Source organism: Mauremys reevesii, linkage group 3 (genome assembly GCF_016161935.1).
Source record: "Mauremys reevesii isolate NIE-2019 linkage group 3, ASM1616193v1, whole genome shotgun sequence".
In the NCBI taxonomy this organism is placed as follows: domain Eukaryota; kingdom Metazoa; phylum Chordata; order Testudines; family Geoemydidae; genus Mauremys; species Mauremys reevesii.
Window position 1 is genome coordinate 114,618,165 of NC_052625.1, and position 14,833 is coordinate 114,632,997.

General features: G+C 42.0%; 1 protein-coding gene across 1 annotated transcript in view; it reads left to right on the forward strand.

Annotated features, from left to right (window-relative positions):
• Positions 1–14,833, forward strand: part of SOGA3 (SOGA family member 3) — a 32,826-nt gene that overhangs the window by 14,240 nt on the left and 3,753 nt on the right. The window contains 1 exon segment of the mRNA XM_039530813.1: positions 14,153–14,224. Coding sequence (XP_039386747.1) covers positions 14,153–14,224 — 72 coding nt within the window.

Here is a 14,833-nt window from a genome sequence, read left to right on the forward strand (position 1 = left end):
TGTCCACTAGAATCATTGACTCAGTGATGAATTATACTGACCCAAGTGAGGTGGCAGAGAAGTAAATCTAATCCATTTCCTTTGTGTAGGAGTAGAGGCAGCAAAACTGGTATACACAGCTGTTTATATGGGTCATGAATGGTGCAGTGGTCTTTAGTGCAGTTTGACCCTGAGCATTGAGGGCTTCAAAGATTAAGACAAGAGGCTTTGAAATGACCCCAGAAGTTAAGTGGGAGCCAGTGAAGGATGAGGAGCATTGCTGTCATGTGTTTTCAGCAATTTTTCCTACTAGAGAGCTGGTCTTCTGTTTTCAGCACAAATTGGAGCTGTCATGTTGCCACTACCTTTAGGTCCAGGTACTGTGAGTCACAGTAGTCAAGTGTGGAGGCAATGAATGCATGCATCTTTGTTGCTAGGGCCTCGTCTTAAAGGAAGGATATGATTTCCTAGAAATCTGGAAGAAAAAGAGGATAGCTTATGCTATGGTTGCCACTTGAACATCCAATAGCGATATCCAGTATTAGTGATGGACTCCATTAAGGCCCCGAGGCACTGTACTTGCTTAGCAAACAGAGGAAAATATATCTAGCTCCTTAAAGTGCATCCTTATTCCCACCAGCATCACTGCAGTCTTGCTTGGCTTCAGTTTGAACCAACTACCATGTGCTAATCTCTTGTAGGCATTGTGATAGCTTGTGACAGAGCTGAGCACATCTCCCCAGAAGGAGGTATAGAGCTATACCTCTCAGTTGCCCTTCTTGGATTCATTGGGGATCAGTTTTCAATCTTTCACTCCCAGTTCCATATTTGGGCACTCAAACTTTAGTCTTCTAGTTGCCAACTTGACTGTTCAAATGAGAAATGTGGTGCTCTAATTTAGAAGCCCAGGTCAGAAAATGGGGCTACCCTGTTTAGCTAGCTCTTCACCAGTTGTGTTACCTTTCTCATAGCTCATCTGATTTGAGTGATTTTTCTCTGCTTAACTCTCCTCAGATAATATGACCTGAATTTTTTGTCTCATCCCTGTTATCGCTGTCATTTTTTTGTCATATTGATTGATTCAGTTTATTACATACCTTTGTGGCCATTCTCTATGGGATTATGTAGAACCGTCTCAAAGAACATTTCTTTGGCACATTTCTATAGAACTGGTCTAGATCCTCAAAGAAACAACACAGAGAGGGCCAGATCCATCCTCTTCATGCTACGTCAATGACGCAAAGGGGCAGAGGGCTGCTGTAAGAAGGCCACCAGGGATTCCCTTGACATAAGGGGGAATCTCTGTGTGGCATACATTACACCATGGCTCCCCTCAACCCCAAGCATAGTGGTGTGTTGAGGGCCTGATGGTAGGGTGATCAGATGTCCTGATTTTATAGGGACAGTCCCGATATTTGGGGATTTGTCCTATATAGGTGCGTATTACCCCTCATACTCTATCCCGATTTTTCATACTTACTGTCTGGTCACCCTACCTGATGGGGGCATAATTGAAGTGGAGTCAGAGCACATTCTCTGTACATTTATCTTGCCTATTTAGACTGTAAACCCTTCACAAAGGGACCTTCTTTTTGTCATATGTCTGTATAGTGTGGGAGCTCTAGGCACTTCTGCAATATAAATAAATAATATTAGTAATAACCCTCCAGTCATTCTGAGCCAGTGGAGCAGGCCCTGTATGGATTCCAGGGTACTCACTGGCAGGGGCGGCTCTACGAATTCCGCCGCCCCAAGCAGGGCGGCCGCACCGCGCCGCTCGCGCTGCCGGGCGCTGCCGGGCGCTGGTCCCGCGCCTCCGCGGGACCTCCTGGAGACGTGCCGCTGGACCCGCACCTACGGTGGAGCTTCCGCAGTCATGCCTGCGGGAGGTCCACACGAGCCGCGCGACCAGCGCTCCCGCCGCAGTCATGCCTGCGGGAGGTCCAGTCGTCCTGCGGCTCTGTTGGACCTCCCGCAGGCATGACTGCGGAAGGTCCGCCGGACCCGCCTGCCGCCCTCCCGTTAAAATGCCGCCCCACGCGCGCGCTTGGCGCGCTGGGGTCTGGAGCCGGCCCTGCTCACTGGAGGATTATAGTTCCTTTAAAAATGTTTTGGTAATCTGGAAAAGTTAAATTCTGCACCAGTGTAATTTTTTTTCCCAAATGTATCAAAAATTGCTCCTCAACACGAAGACATTGTTTTATAGAATGAGTACACATTTCAAAATAGACTTTATTTTATTGAAAATCTCTTCAAGGCCATGAAAAATAATAGTTAAAAACTGTTTACCCCTCAACCCACTGTGTTCAACTTACTCTCTTAATGCACCCTGCCCCCCGAAGAAAAGCCTGGGAAAATAGATAGGGTTTGCAACCTGCTGCTGACAGTCGAAAAACTCAAACTCTGTCAGATCAAAGGAGGAGTTGTCATGGTTTTCATGTCATTTATTGTATCCATGGCCACTGCTAACTTTAGGACTTCTTTCTCGTGGTCTCAAGTTCAACTCTTCAGTGAACACACATTGCTAGGCCAGATTCTCCAATGCTTCTAGTAAGCATAGAACGGCACAGCACAAGGGGCTAATAAACGAGGTGATCAGGTCCCAAGTAAGAAGCCTTGAAGCTCCCTTTGTTTTGCACATGGAATTTGACAGTGTATTTTTCAGGTATCCATTTGGGTGGCATGTGGGGGTGTCAAAGCTACCAGCATTCCTAGTCATACTCCTGAAAAGCACCACAACACTAGGTTGCTTGCCATTGCCCCATGCTGGAAAATAGGATATACTGTTATAGAGGTAAGCTTTGTCTTGCTAACAGTGCTAGGAATAAGAAGCATATCACAATACGGTGCTAGGAATAAGAAGCATATCGCAATACAGATGTGTGCTGTGAGGCATGTCTTGTTCGTTCTGGGAGTATGTGTGTGTGTAATTTCAAATGCAAAATCAGGTGAAAGAAATTGGCAGGACCTCATTCAGTAATGCAGATGAGCAGCAGGCAGCTAATCCAAGTTCTGACCATTACTATATAAAGGAATTATTATGTTAACTGTATAACAGATCAACAACTTGTTCATCTGTAACTTCCTCAAAATGACCCTTTTTTAGGTTGCTAACCTCCATTAGTAAGTTACACAGTGCTTGCAAAATGAGGTAAGCTGATTGAACCTAACATAGCTGTACATACTCATTCTCAGTAAGCTACAGCCAAATGACACTGAACACTAATGACACATGGTGGAATGTGCTAATCTAGCAAGGGTCTCCGCCTTTATGATCGCAGTTTGAGTCTTTGGCTGTGCAGAAATCGTAGTCCTTTCTTTTTTAGTTGCTGAAAAAAAACTCTCCCTTTCAAAGGTGAATTAACACAGGTTATAGGTTCTGTTGCACACAACTGATAATGTAATTTGCATTAATTTCCAATGCATTCAATAAAAACAAGAGTTTGTGAAGTGTGATAAGGACATTGGTTATAATATTGGGGCTCTTTAGTTGGGATGTACTTTGTGGTCCACAATGTCAATGACTCATTTTGCACCTGTCAGAAAGTAGGCCTCTGTTCTGGACGGGGAGCAGGTTATATCTGTTAGACAGAGATACTGCAGAGGTCATTATGGACACATTATCCAAGCCAACCTTCATCACAGCCAACATGTAGAGTCGGGTAGAAGTTGGTACCATCCTACCATTATGGCATTTTTCCTAATGCATTGAGCTTTTTGTAAAGTGGTCTGCAACCACAGTAACTGTTTTGTGTGAAGTAGCTATTTATGTGTGAATGTGCTAGGAATTAAAAATCAGCTTAAGCAAATATCTTACATGTAGGCTGGCTGGCTGGTTGGCTTTCTTTCTTTCTTTCTTTCTTGAGGTATAAAGAGAATGGATAATACATGTGTCAATGGTGAATACTGCATGCAAAACAGCTTCTCTGGTTACGCTGTAGTGTAATATTGCATATAAATAATTATACAGAATTATGCATACACCTCTGTAGTGATTCTGCATTCATTACTAGCATGATATCTGTACCTTCTAAGCAACTTGCCATTCACTTCTGATTTTATTTGTAAACTGTACTTGTGATACTGACTGCAGAACTTCATGACACAGTCCGCCTTTCTTCTTTTAGGGCATTGTGATTGAGTATGTGCAGTTGAATTATGTATTTGTAGTGTATGTCATTGAACATTACGTAGAGTCACTGGGGGTATGTCTACACAGCAAAGAAAAACCTGTGGCTTGCCCGTGTCAGCTAACTCGGGCTCACAGGGATCAGGCTGCATGGCTGTTTCATTGCTGTGTAGAACTTTGGGCTGGATCCTGAACTCTGGGACCCTCCCATCCTGCAGAATTCCAGGCTCCAGCCCAAGCCCAGAAGTCTACACAATGATGAAACAGCCCTGCAGCCGAAGCCCCGTGAGTCTGAGTCAGCTGGCCAGGGCCAGACGTGGATTTTTCTTTGCTGTGTAGAAATACTGTGGGTTTGCATCAGTAATTGGTCAGACCTCTACTCTGAATTGAGTGGAATCAACACTAGTTGGGGGTATGAAGCTGCAGGCAGGATTTTTGGTGTTTGTTCATTGCCAGCTAGAGGCTTGTTTTCCACTTGTCACAGTATTCACCAGGAGGGAGGGATAGCTCAGTGGTTTGAGCATTGGCCTGCTCAAACCCAGGGTTGTGAGTTCAATCCTTGAGGGGGCCACTTAGGGATCTGGGGCAAAAAGTGGTCCTGCTAGTGAAGGCAGGGGGCTGGACTCAATGACCTTTCAAGGTCCTTTCCAGTTCTAGGAGATTGGTATATCTCCAATTATTACCTTTATTACCTAGAAATGCTGACATTTTCAGTGTCTTAGTAGATCCAGGTAATCAGAGTGCCAAACACTGCATCCATTGTTAAGAAGTAACAAAGTAAGTTTAGCCTATTAGACCAATTTTAAAAAAAATAAGTCTTTATGTCTGTGGAGATGCTTTTATATATTATGTGAAAAATTTCAGTAGTGATGGCAGCACATATGGAGGTATGTTAAAGAAACCTGTGGCTAACCTTTCCATATTGCCTTATTTGATCATACTTGTATCATTGTATTAATGAATTTAGCTATTTCAACATTAAACCCAGTTTAGGATGATAAGTACATGTTATGGATGCTTGTTTAGGTCATAGATGAATGCTTTCATTTAGATGATATTCGCGGTGCACCTGCTCCCATCACTGTTGCCTGTAACAGGGACAGGTGTGCATACATCTAGAGTGTGACTGATGATGACCATCATGGCAACCTAATTACCAGAAGCATATGGTGTTACAGGCTTGACTAAACCTTTTTAATTTTGACTGGTACTAGCAGTTTGGATTTCCAGTTAAGTGATTTATTAGAGACAGTGCACTAGTGGCAATGTGCTAGGCTCTGTTTTGAACTTCTTCTTCTTTTGTATGGCTTGGGTAGATAGCAGCAACTACAAATTTATATCTAAGTTTGATAGCCAGCACATTGCCTTCAGGCCCCCAGCAAAAGAATGAAGGGGACATTCAGATGTGATGTGCTCTATGGTTTGTGCCTGGTGACCACAGTCACATACAAGGGTTTGCCTCATTTTCCATTTGAAGAGGGTTTGTTCACATCTCCCATGAGATGTCCTGATGCGATTCAATCCGCACCTGTCTTTCCAACACAAAACCTGGTGGTTCCTCAACAGGATCAACGACGAGCTGTTTGTTTTGAGTGGTCAAAGTGCTCCATGTGACTCTCCATTGAGCCTCAGCATCAAAGTTGGGTGTAAGGATCTTGATACAGTTCCATAGAGGGTTGCAGGATTTTCCCTGAGGGGTGGGAAACCCAAGGCCAGTGATGTGACAGGCACATCATCAGACCATGTTGGTTGACCACTAATGGGTTTCCCTTATAGTGCACCATCTACAGTGAGAAGTAGCAGTTGTATGGTGACCACATTAGGAGTGAAGTGACCAGGGATAGCTCATATGTTTTGTGCTAAGCTCTTTCTCTGGTTGTCTTGGTACATCTGCTATTGTCTAGGCTGGCTATTGCATATCTGTGTACTTTTTTTACGCAGAAGAGGGAATTATTTAGTGCAGGCAAGTTAACATGATGTACTTTGCATCAGTATGCACTTGCATGTGCTTTTACAGTGATCTGTAATTTATGTTGTGGTCAGAGTACTTATGAGTATTGTATGCATGCTGTGCTGCAGTCTCTACTGTGATGGAATAAACAAAGTTGCATGAACACAAGCTGGTTCTCATCAGCAGGTGGTGAGCATTCAAACCTGGTCTATTGATGATTTTTGAAAAAACAGTATACAAAAAAGAATTTACAAGAAGAGCCTGTACAAGGAGTACAGATGGCATGCATTTTCTCAGACCTGACCACCTCTTGCTACAAACAGCTCCACTATGGAACTTCTTCGACCCAACAGTAAAATAACATGACTGCTATTTAGTGTACAGTACATTGTGGAGGATGCGATGCTTTGGTAGCAGCACAATTCTGAATCTTGTCTATCGTTGGTTTCAGTTCTTACTCACAATTACCGGCTCAGATACGCCGTCTGTTTGGTGTCTCCCTAAGTCGGGCCCCAACCTATCAGTGTCGTAGTGATACTGGTCTAGCTATGATGCAGCTATGTCACATATGCGGTAGCTATGTTGTTGGGAGAGCACCTGGGATCCCTCTCTCATTAGAATGGCTAGTCATAACTGTATACTGAACTATAGAGCATCCGGACACTTGGGATACAAGGTGAGGCATCAAACATGCCTTTGCATCCTGGCCAGTAACTGTAAATAAGCCCAGAAAGCAATGGATATGCCATACAAGAACACTCCTACTAGTCCACAAAGTCACCACAGTGAATTCCATTTTAGGAGTGACTACTTTCTCTACACGGTATGCATGGCAGTGCTACATAATCAGGAACTCTCTGTGGAGATTTGATGGAAATGGTGAGTTGGCAATGTAGTCTGATATCAGACCCATCCTTTAGTTTCAAGTTTGAACACACTGCATTCCAAAGCCCCCCCCCACCTTTTTTCTGCAGTATTCAGGTTCTGCCAGGTACCCTATTACATGTGTCTGTTCCTAATTCCACCTTAAAACAGTGTACTGTATATAGACTTAGCCTGTACCATGTGTCTGCCTTTGCATACATTGTATCACTCTAAGGCAGATCACCGGTAATGTGGAGAGAGATATTTTGATGAGTGCTACTGGACTATTTTGCAAGTGATCTGCTTTTTCAGTGACCTTTGTGGTAATAGGTGAGAAGCCAGATGATTGCTTAGGGTATCTAGGTTTGTAATGCATTACCAGTGAACAAGATCTCTACACTGAGCTGCCTATTGTCAAAATGAGCTTTTCACATTCATAGTTAGGGGAGCCCTTTACATGGTATCTTAGATTATCCTTAAGGCTGAAAGTACCACTGCTAATATGCATCTGTTTTGCACCAGGCAGGAAGGTGAGGATCTGTGTGACATCTTTTTGCACCTGACAGTACTTTGTTTTCCTGTATCATGCCCCCTGAACTCACTGTGCCAGCAGCTGCCAACCTCTGTTTTCCACTGCAATGACTTTATTGGATAGTGGCAGGATTACACTGATGCAGCAGGACAAACTGCCTACTATGCTCTGGAGAGTCTGACGCACTGTCTTGATTAGCTTAAACATGTGGGGGAAATTGCACGTTACAAAACCAGCTTGTTTTATTCCCTTTTGTTTTATGATGGAAAATATTCCTAGCTGTTCGTTTTGCCAAATCAGTGCCCTCAAAACCAAACACAGACAGCAGAGAAGACAGGAAGAAAAAGAAACAGCCAGCCCCTCCTTAGGATCAGGCAACAGGTGGGTGGTGATTGTTGTCAATTCAGGAAAGAGATGGCTCTTTCCATAGGCAAGCAGTGTCCCCTTGTAGTCCCTCTGTGCACAGTGTGGAAGGTTGAATCAAGAGGTAAGGTCCACTTCTTTCCAATTCCCACATGATAAGGAGTTCCCCTCTGTCCAGCTGTCAGGACCAGCAGGGACAGGATCTGGTGAGCAGGCAAGGATTCATACCCAGACCTATCTAGGAGGTGCTGTCAGGCCTGAGAAGTACTGTGGCTTGAAGTTCAACAGACTATGCCTTCATTAGACTCCCAACTTGGAACAGAAAATGAAGAGAAGCAAATAAAGGGAGCAAACAAAACTGATGAAAAGCCCCTCCTTCAAAGTCTCTCTCTATTTCATATTTTTTCGGTTTGTGGAAAATTATCTAGATCCAATTGCTGGCATTGGAGGATTCAGCTCTACTGGCCTTCTTGTGCAGAAGTCTGCAGACAACTGTAAGATCTATCTACAGATCTGCCTGATCTCCAATTGGCCCTGAACATGGTGGATCTCAGGCAGTTCTACTTTGTGTGTCTGTGTGTGTTGTAGGAAGCCATGGAACACAGCTTCCTGCGGCTTCCTCTTTCCTATTATTAATGATTTATTAATGTATGTATTATTGTATTTTATTATGTATGTATTTGTGTCATGGTAGTGTCCAAAGGCCCCAATGTGGGCTGAGGCTTCTTAGTGCTGTACAAATATAACACAGATGGTTCTTTTTGAGTCGCTGCAAGGTCAGTGGGTCTATAACTACATAAATTCACCAACTAGCCGCCTTGTGTAGTTTTTGACAAAGCAGCATTGTGCATCTCTGAGGCTGTATTCATCCTGCACAGTGGGTTTGATAGGCAGAATACAAACACAGGATAAAAAGATAGTCTCTGTCCCACAGATCTTATGCTTTAAGACAAGAGACAACAGGTAGATACAACAGACAGACTGGGAGAGCACAAGGAAACAAGTTTACCATAGTCTCTGTTCTACCAAGTGCCCTGAGCCAGGCATTTCATTTCAAAGGAGTCACTGCACTCTGAAATTCGGCTGTGCACTCCAGGATTAGGGGACTGTGTGGTGACCTTCAACCTTAATCTGGTTCAGTTGAGTATGGTTAGATGTATCTTTCTTTGAATTTAATCACCAGTTCTTGATCAGTTGAAAGGTTTGGTGGTCAGTTACAAGGGGTTTAGCCTCTTAAAGGAAAGAACACTTCGCTTTCACTACTGTGCTGAACTCTGCTTGATCAGAAAGTGCATAGTCACAAGCAACAGAAATCAGAATTGGGTATGCTGCATGGCTAGCACATGTACAGAGGTTGGTAAAGTTGACTTTCATGTCTCATTTCTCTGAGTTTTTGCATCAGTTTGTGAAAAAGCAGATAAAAATGCAAATGAAAGTATGCTAGGTGTTGGTGTACTATTTCATTTCACACTAACGATAGAATTTTTTTTACGTGTCTACTATCTTTGCTTATTTTATGAGTGATGCTTTACCTGTTTGTGTGACTGGCCCAAAATGTTCTGAGGGCTTTGTTAGATAGATTGTAAATTTTGCTGTATATTTTCTCCTTTTGAAATTTTCTCAATTTAATCAACAGGTGACTATGATATTCAGACATGAATGAATCTGAAAACGATAAATAAAATAATTTAAAACAAAGCACATGTAAAATATAAATAGCTGAAGAAACCCCATGCCCCCTTCTTCTGAAGTGGGATATTGGCTTCAACTAGTTTAAATGACTACATTGATCTATTTATCTCTTCCTGGTGAAGGATGCCTGCATTCTATATCCTTCTCCAGTACTGAGTGTAACATATGCCATTTTTAATATTAAGAGGACACTGATAGAGCTGTTAGGGCTATAACCAGACCTAGCAACTTTCTGTTCAGTTCCTGGGTATGAATATTCACTTGCATTTCTTAATATCCCTCTGTGCTACCTCCCTGCTTCATTCTTGTGAGCAAGCAAGGTACTGAAGTACACAGGACATTGCCCTTGGAGTAGGCTGGGCAGAACACTGGATTGGTAGGATATGTATGCTTGTGCCCATCAGAGACAAAGCAAGTGCCCTGGGTGTGTTGCTGGCAGGTTGCCCAGCATGGTGATTGAGATAGTTTATTAGGAGTGTGGCCCTTGTCTTGGAAGGCTGATAAACTTTAGGAATGAAATGGACATTTAAAAACATATTATTTTGAGGGTAGAATGTCTTTTCAGTCACCAGCCTGGAGAGGATCCATTCAGTTTCTAATACCTATTCATTTGATTTTTTTTAATAGGTGATAGTAAAGTGATTATTTCAATTCTCATGTCTATTCAGGGTCAGATCCTAGGGTCTGGCAAGAAGTGCTCAGAGCAAGTCAGGAGTTGGGGGAAGGGTGCAAAGGTGACTTTAACCAGCTTTGCATTTCCCTGAACTTGGGGCAACTTTGTGTGAGGCTGGTCAATAAGTGCAAATTAGAGCAGCCTAGAGACCAGCATGGTACACAGATGCACCAATATCGGGGAGTGCAAAGATAGCTTAAAGCCAGCTCTAACTTGCAATGGCTCCAAGAAGTTATTACAACAGCTGCATTCCTTTTTCCCTGGCCATGACATCTGTGTTAGCTGAAGATGGGAGCATGGGTAAAGATCCCTCTCTGTTATGGTGGTTTCTCATGTGGTTGGCTTCATCTGCTCATCGCTGGTAAAGTGGTGAAGTTTTACCTCCATGTCTTCTAGACTTGCTCTGAGCGGGGTTACTCAATAGGCTGTAGAAATGCTAACAGCCAGTTTAGTGCTCCCACTGTTGCTAATTCTGGTGGAGTTGCTAATCGCTATGGGAGAGTTCCCTAAAATCCTTGGTGTAGTCACCATTTGGTAGACCATATCTCAGTCTTTTCCACTTCAGATACATAATTTGTTTCATCAGGTATTCCGGAAATATCCTTAATCAATTTTCATTGTAAACCTGTCTGACAAACATATTTAAAAAATCAAAGTATACTCAATACATCTTCAAACTAAATCAATTATTTATGTAGTTTGTCATCTTTTTGGATCATAATTGTTAAATACAATGGTAGATTTTTTTAAATGATAGTTTTGTGTAACAGACCCTGACTACGTTTTAGCTAAAGTACACTTGAAAAATCTTGAGGGGCATGTTAAAAAAAAAGTTCAACTGGTTTAATATTTTCATTAGCAATAAACATATTGTTAATTCCCTATAAACAATAATATTTGTTGTTTTAGGGAAATATTTTGTTCTTGCTATAAGAATGCACAAAAATATTGAGTACAGTTTTCAAATTATTGAGGAAAAAAATTTTGAGCAAAAAAATTACATTTTAGACCAATAATGTTCGAAACCAGGTTTGAAATATTAGTGGTAGGTCTGTTGCTGCAGTTGAGAAGCAGTTGGGGGTGCGATTTGGATGCTGCTGCATTGCATCTTGTGGTGATGTAATCAAGCCAAAGGAAAAGAATGGAGACAAGTAGAGAAATATATCCTAAAGGAATTCATGTGCATAACTATTGTGGACAAATAGATTTTGCACATGAAAATTCTGCACATGGAAGTGACAGAATCTATAATCTATCTTGTCAGGTGTTAGTGCACCAAAAGTGCATACATAGGGTATATGCATAAAATCTTATATGTGCCAAATGGAGGTCATAGTCTGAAAATCAGGCTCCAAGCGTTTCCATTTGTTATTTTTTTATTTGCATTGCTCTTAAATGTATTTTTCCTTTTTCTGTTTTGCCCTTCTGTATTTTCTCTCACTTCTTTCAATCCCAGCCCATCTCCTCTTTTACCCAAAACACTCTCTCTGCTTCCTGACCCTAAATCACGACTCTTTGTCACCGTGAGGTGCTTCACCCAAGGTCTTTCTCTCCTTCCATTTGGAGCCCAAAGAAACATAACATGAGGAATCTGATTCCATGGAGAGGGAGCACATTTTTAGTTTGTCCAGTGTTTTTTATTCAGTCCCTAATTATTTTATGTTCAGTTTCCATTAATTAAAATATCTGTTAGCAGCAGTAGATAATTTCACACATTGAAAATAGGATCTGTGTTTTTTAAAAGTATGAAATATGAAGATAAAATGATGGCAGGTATGCATAGACATTCTAAATTGCTATCTATCTCTTTGAAAAATCCTGTTGAATTTATTATTCAGGGACTGCAGGATATAGTGTTTGATAGTCAGTAGATGACATTCTCTCTTCAGAGTCCATATTGGATCAATGCTCTGACATGTTATTAGGGCGCACTGTGTTTTTTGAAGAGGTCAGCTTTGGATCACATGATGATTACCTGTTCTGTTCATTCTCTCTGGGGCACCTGGGATTGGCCACTGTTGGGAGACAGGATACTGGGCTAGATGGACCTTTGGTCTGACCCAGTATGGCCATTCTTATGTCTAGAGGACATATAAAACTGAGGTTTTGACCTCCTGTGGTCATTAAATTCCCCATGGTACTTTTCACAGGAGAATGGGTGTTAACCCCAGTGTCCCACCCAAATTCCAATTGGGCACAATCTAACTACTCAAATCACTCCTCCAATTTTAATTGTATATGTGGTATTCTTTGTTGCTTTCTGCTATAAAATTATATAGTGTTGCTGTGTGCTGTTAAACAGCTGCTTCATTTCAGTAGCGGACGATATGAGCATTGGGTATAGTTAAAATTTGAGAAGAGCAGAATGAAAGGCAATATATAAAGGCAAGTTATTGTTGTTATTCAAATGTTAGTATCCTGGCTACCAAAAATAACTTTAATGTTTGTTAAAAATTTGAGGCAACAAATTTGAGTCAAAGCCCTACCACCTGTGGCTGAAGTCCAGGGCCCTGAGCCCTACCCCCCGGGTCCGAAGCTGAAGCAATGTAGCTTTGTGGGGGCCCTTGTGGCATGGGGCCCCAGGCAACTGCTCTGCTTGCTATCCACTAACGCTGGCCCTGGCTTTTATATGCAGAAAAGCAGTTGTGGCACTGGTGGGCCATGGCGTTTTTATTGAATGTTGGTGGGGGGGAGAATGGGCTCAGAAAGAAAAAGGCTGAGAACCCCTGGTCTAGATAATACTTAGGCCGTGTGTGCGCTTCAGAATTAAGTTGACTTAACTTATCTTGGCATACAGCTGCTGCAGTAATTACATCACTTGTGCATGTCTACTTTGCTCCTTGTGTCAGTGGTGTGCGTCCTCACCAGGAGTGCTTTTATGTATTGTACTGTCAGTGTGGGGCATTGTGGATGCCAGTAACTGTCAACATAAGCGATGCAGTGTCTACACTGATACTGCATCAACCTAACTACATCAGTCTTGACTTTGCTTCGCTCATGGAGGTGGAGTTATTAAGTCCACGTAGTGGGGCAGTTACATTGGTGGGAGCGAAATTTAAGGGTAGACACTTCCATAGTTAGGTTGACGTAAGCTGCCTTGCATCGACCTAACTATGTAGTGTAGACCAGACCTTAGTTCTGCCTCAGTACAGGGGACTGGACTAGATGACCTATTGAGGTCCCTTCCAGGCCTACATTTCTATGATTCTTGTATTTAAAAGCTTCCAGTTATCTGATCAGCCAGAAGAAAACAATATCATGTGACTTTGATGACCCATCCTACTCTGTGAATAGTGAACCATTTGCAAACACTCTGCTACTTGAAAATTGGCCAGCTAGACAATTTGGTTAATACCTGTGACTAATTAATACTTTCACAGACATCAGGATTGGTTTGCAAACAAACAGTGAACAGAAAAGAGGACTAAGCTCATCAGATAACTGATTCATAAATTATTTCACCAACTCTAGTGTTAATTTTTTTTTTAAATGAAAGCAGGGAGGCCTAATTTCCTGATCACTGGGAACTGCCTGTTTCTGATTCCTTCTTTGGCCTCGGGCAGAAGTCACTTAAGCTCCCTGGGTGAAATCCTAGTTCCATTGACGTTAATGGCAGAACTTCATTGACTTCAATGAAGCCAGGATGTCACCCCTTGCCTCAGTTTACCCATTTATACAATATGAGTTATAATGATAAGTTTGTTACCTGCCTCGTGGGGATGTTCTAAGCATTTATTATTTGATGTCTGAATATTGAAAAGGCAACCAAGAGTGGTTACTATTTTACAATGCCTTATATAGCATTTCTGTTGTGTTATTTTAAGATAGAATTATTTCCCTTGTTTGTGATATTACAGGAATTAGAAGAAGCAGTCCAAATAATTGTATGTGATTTGGTATTTATTAGAAAAGGGGACTGAATTAGATACATGGTTAGTGACATGTTCAATGTATCTCATTTTTTTGTAGCTGTCGTTGAAAAGAAGAGGGAGCAAAGACTTGCAAAAATCAGAAAAAAAGTCACAGCAGACACCCACTGAGGTATGTTGAGGTAATAACAGCCCAGATCCTCAGCTTGAGGCTTCAATGGAGCTACACCAATTTACATGAACTGAGGATCTGGCCCTTTGTTTTTGTTTTTAGTTTTGATGTTTAGTATTATATCATACTGCTGTATGGGATATAGGGATCTTGGGCCCAGATCTGCAGTCTTGACAACTGACCCAATCCTGCACTGAGAACAGTACAAGTGGACCTGTGAATTGACTGCAGTAGGGTGCTGCATGGGCTCAGAAGTCCAATTTGTAGGATCCGGATGAAAGGCAAAACTCCCATTGAAGTCAACAAGACTTTTATCTGATCAGGACTCCGGGACTTGGCCCTTTGGCTGCAGACTTTGAGACTCTTTTCTATATATGTTGCCTTATTTAACTGACTTTCAATTTTGGTTTTTCAGCCTTTTGGGTATGAAGCTTAGAAAGTATCCTCTCACTCTCTTTTCACTTTCCACACATCATGAGCCAATAAAATCTTAGTCTTTCATGAAAGGGTGCTGAAAACGCATGTTTTCTGGGAACAGTTCAGGCTTTCATAGCAAAGAAAGAAGGCTTTTTTGTCTTAATCTCATCTTCAGATGTAGAAAAATAATTG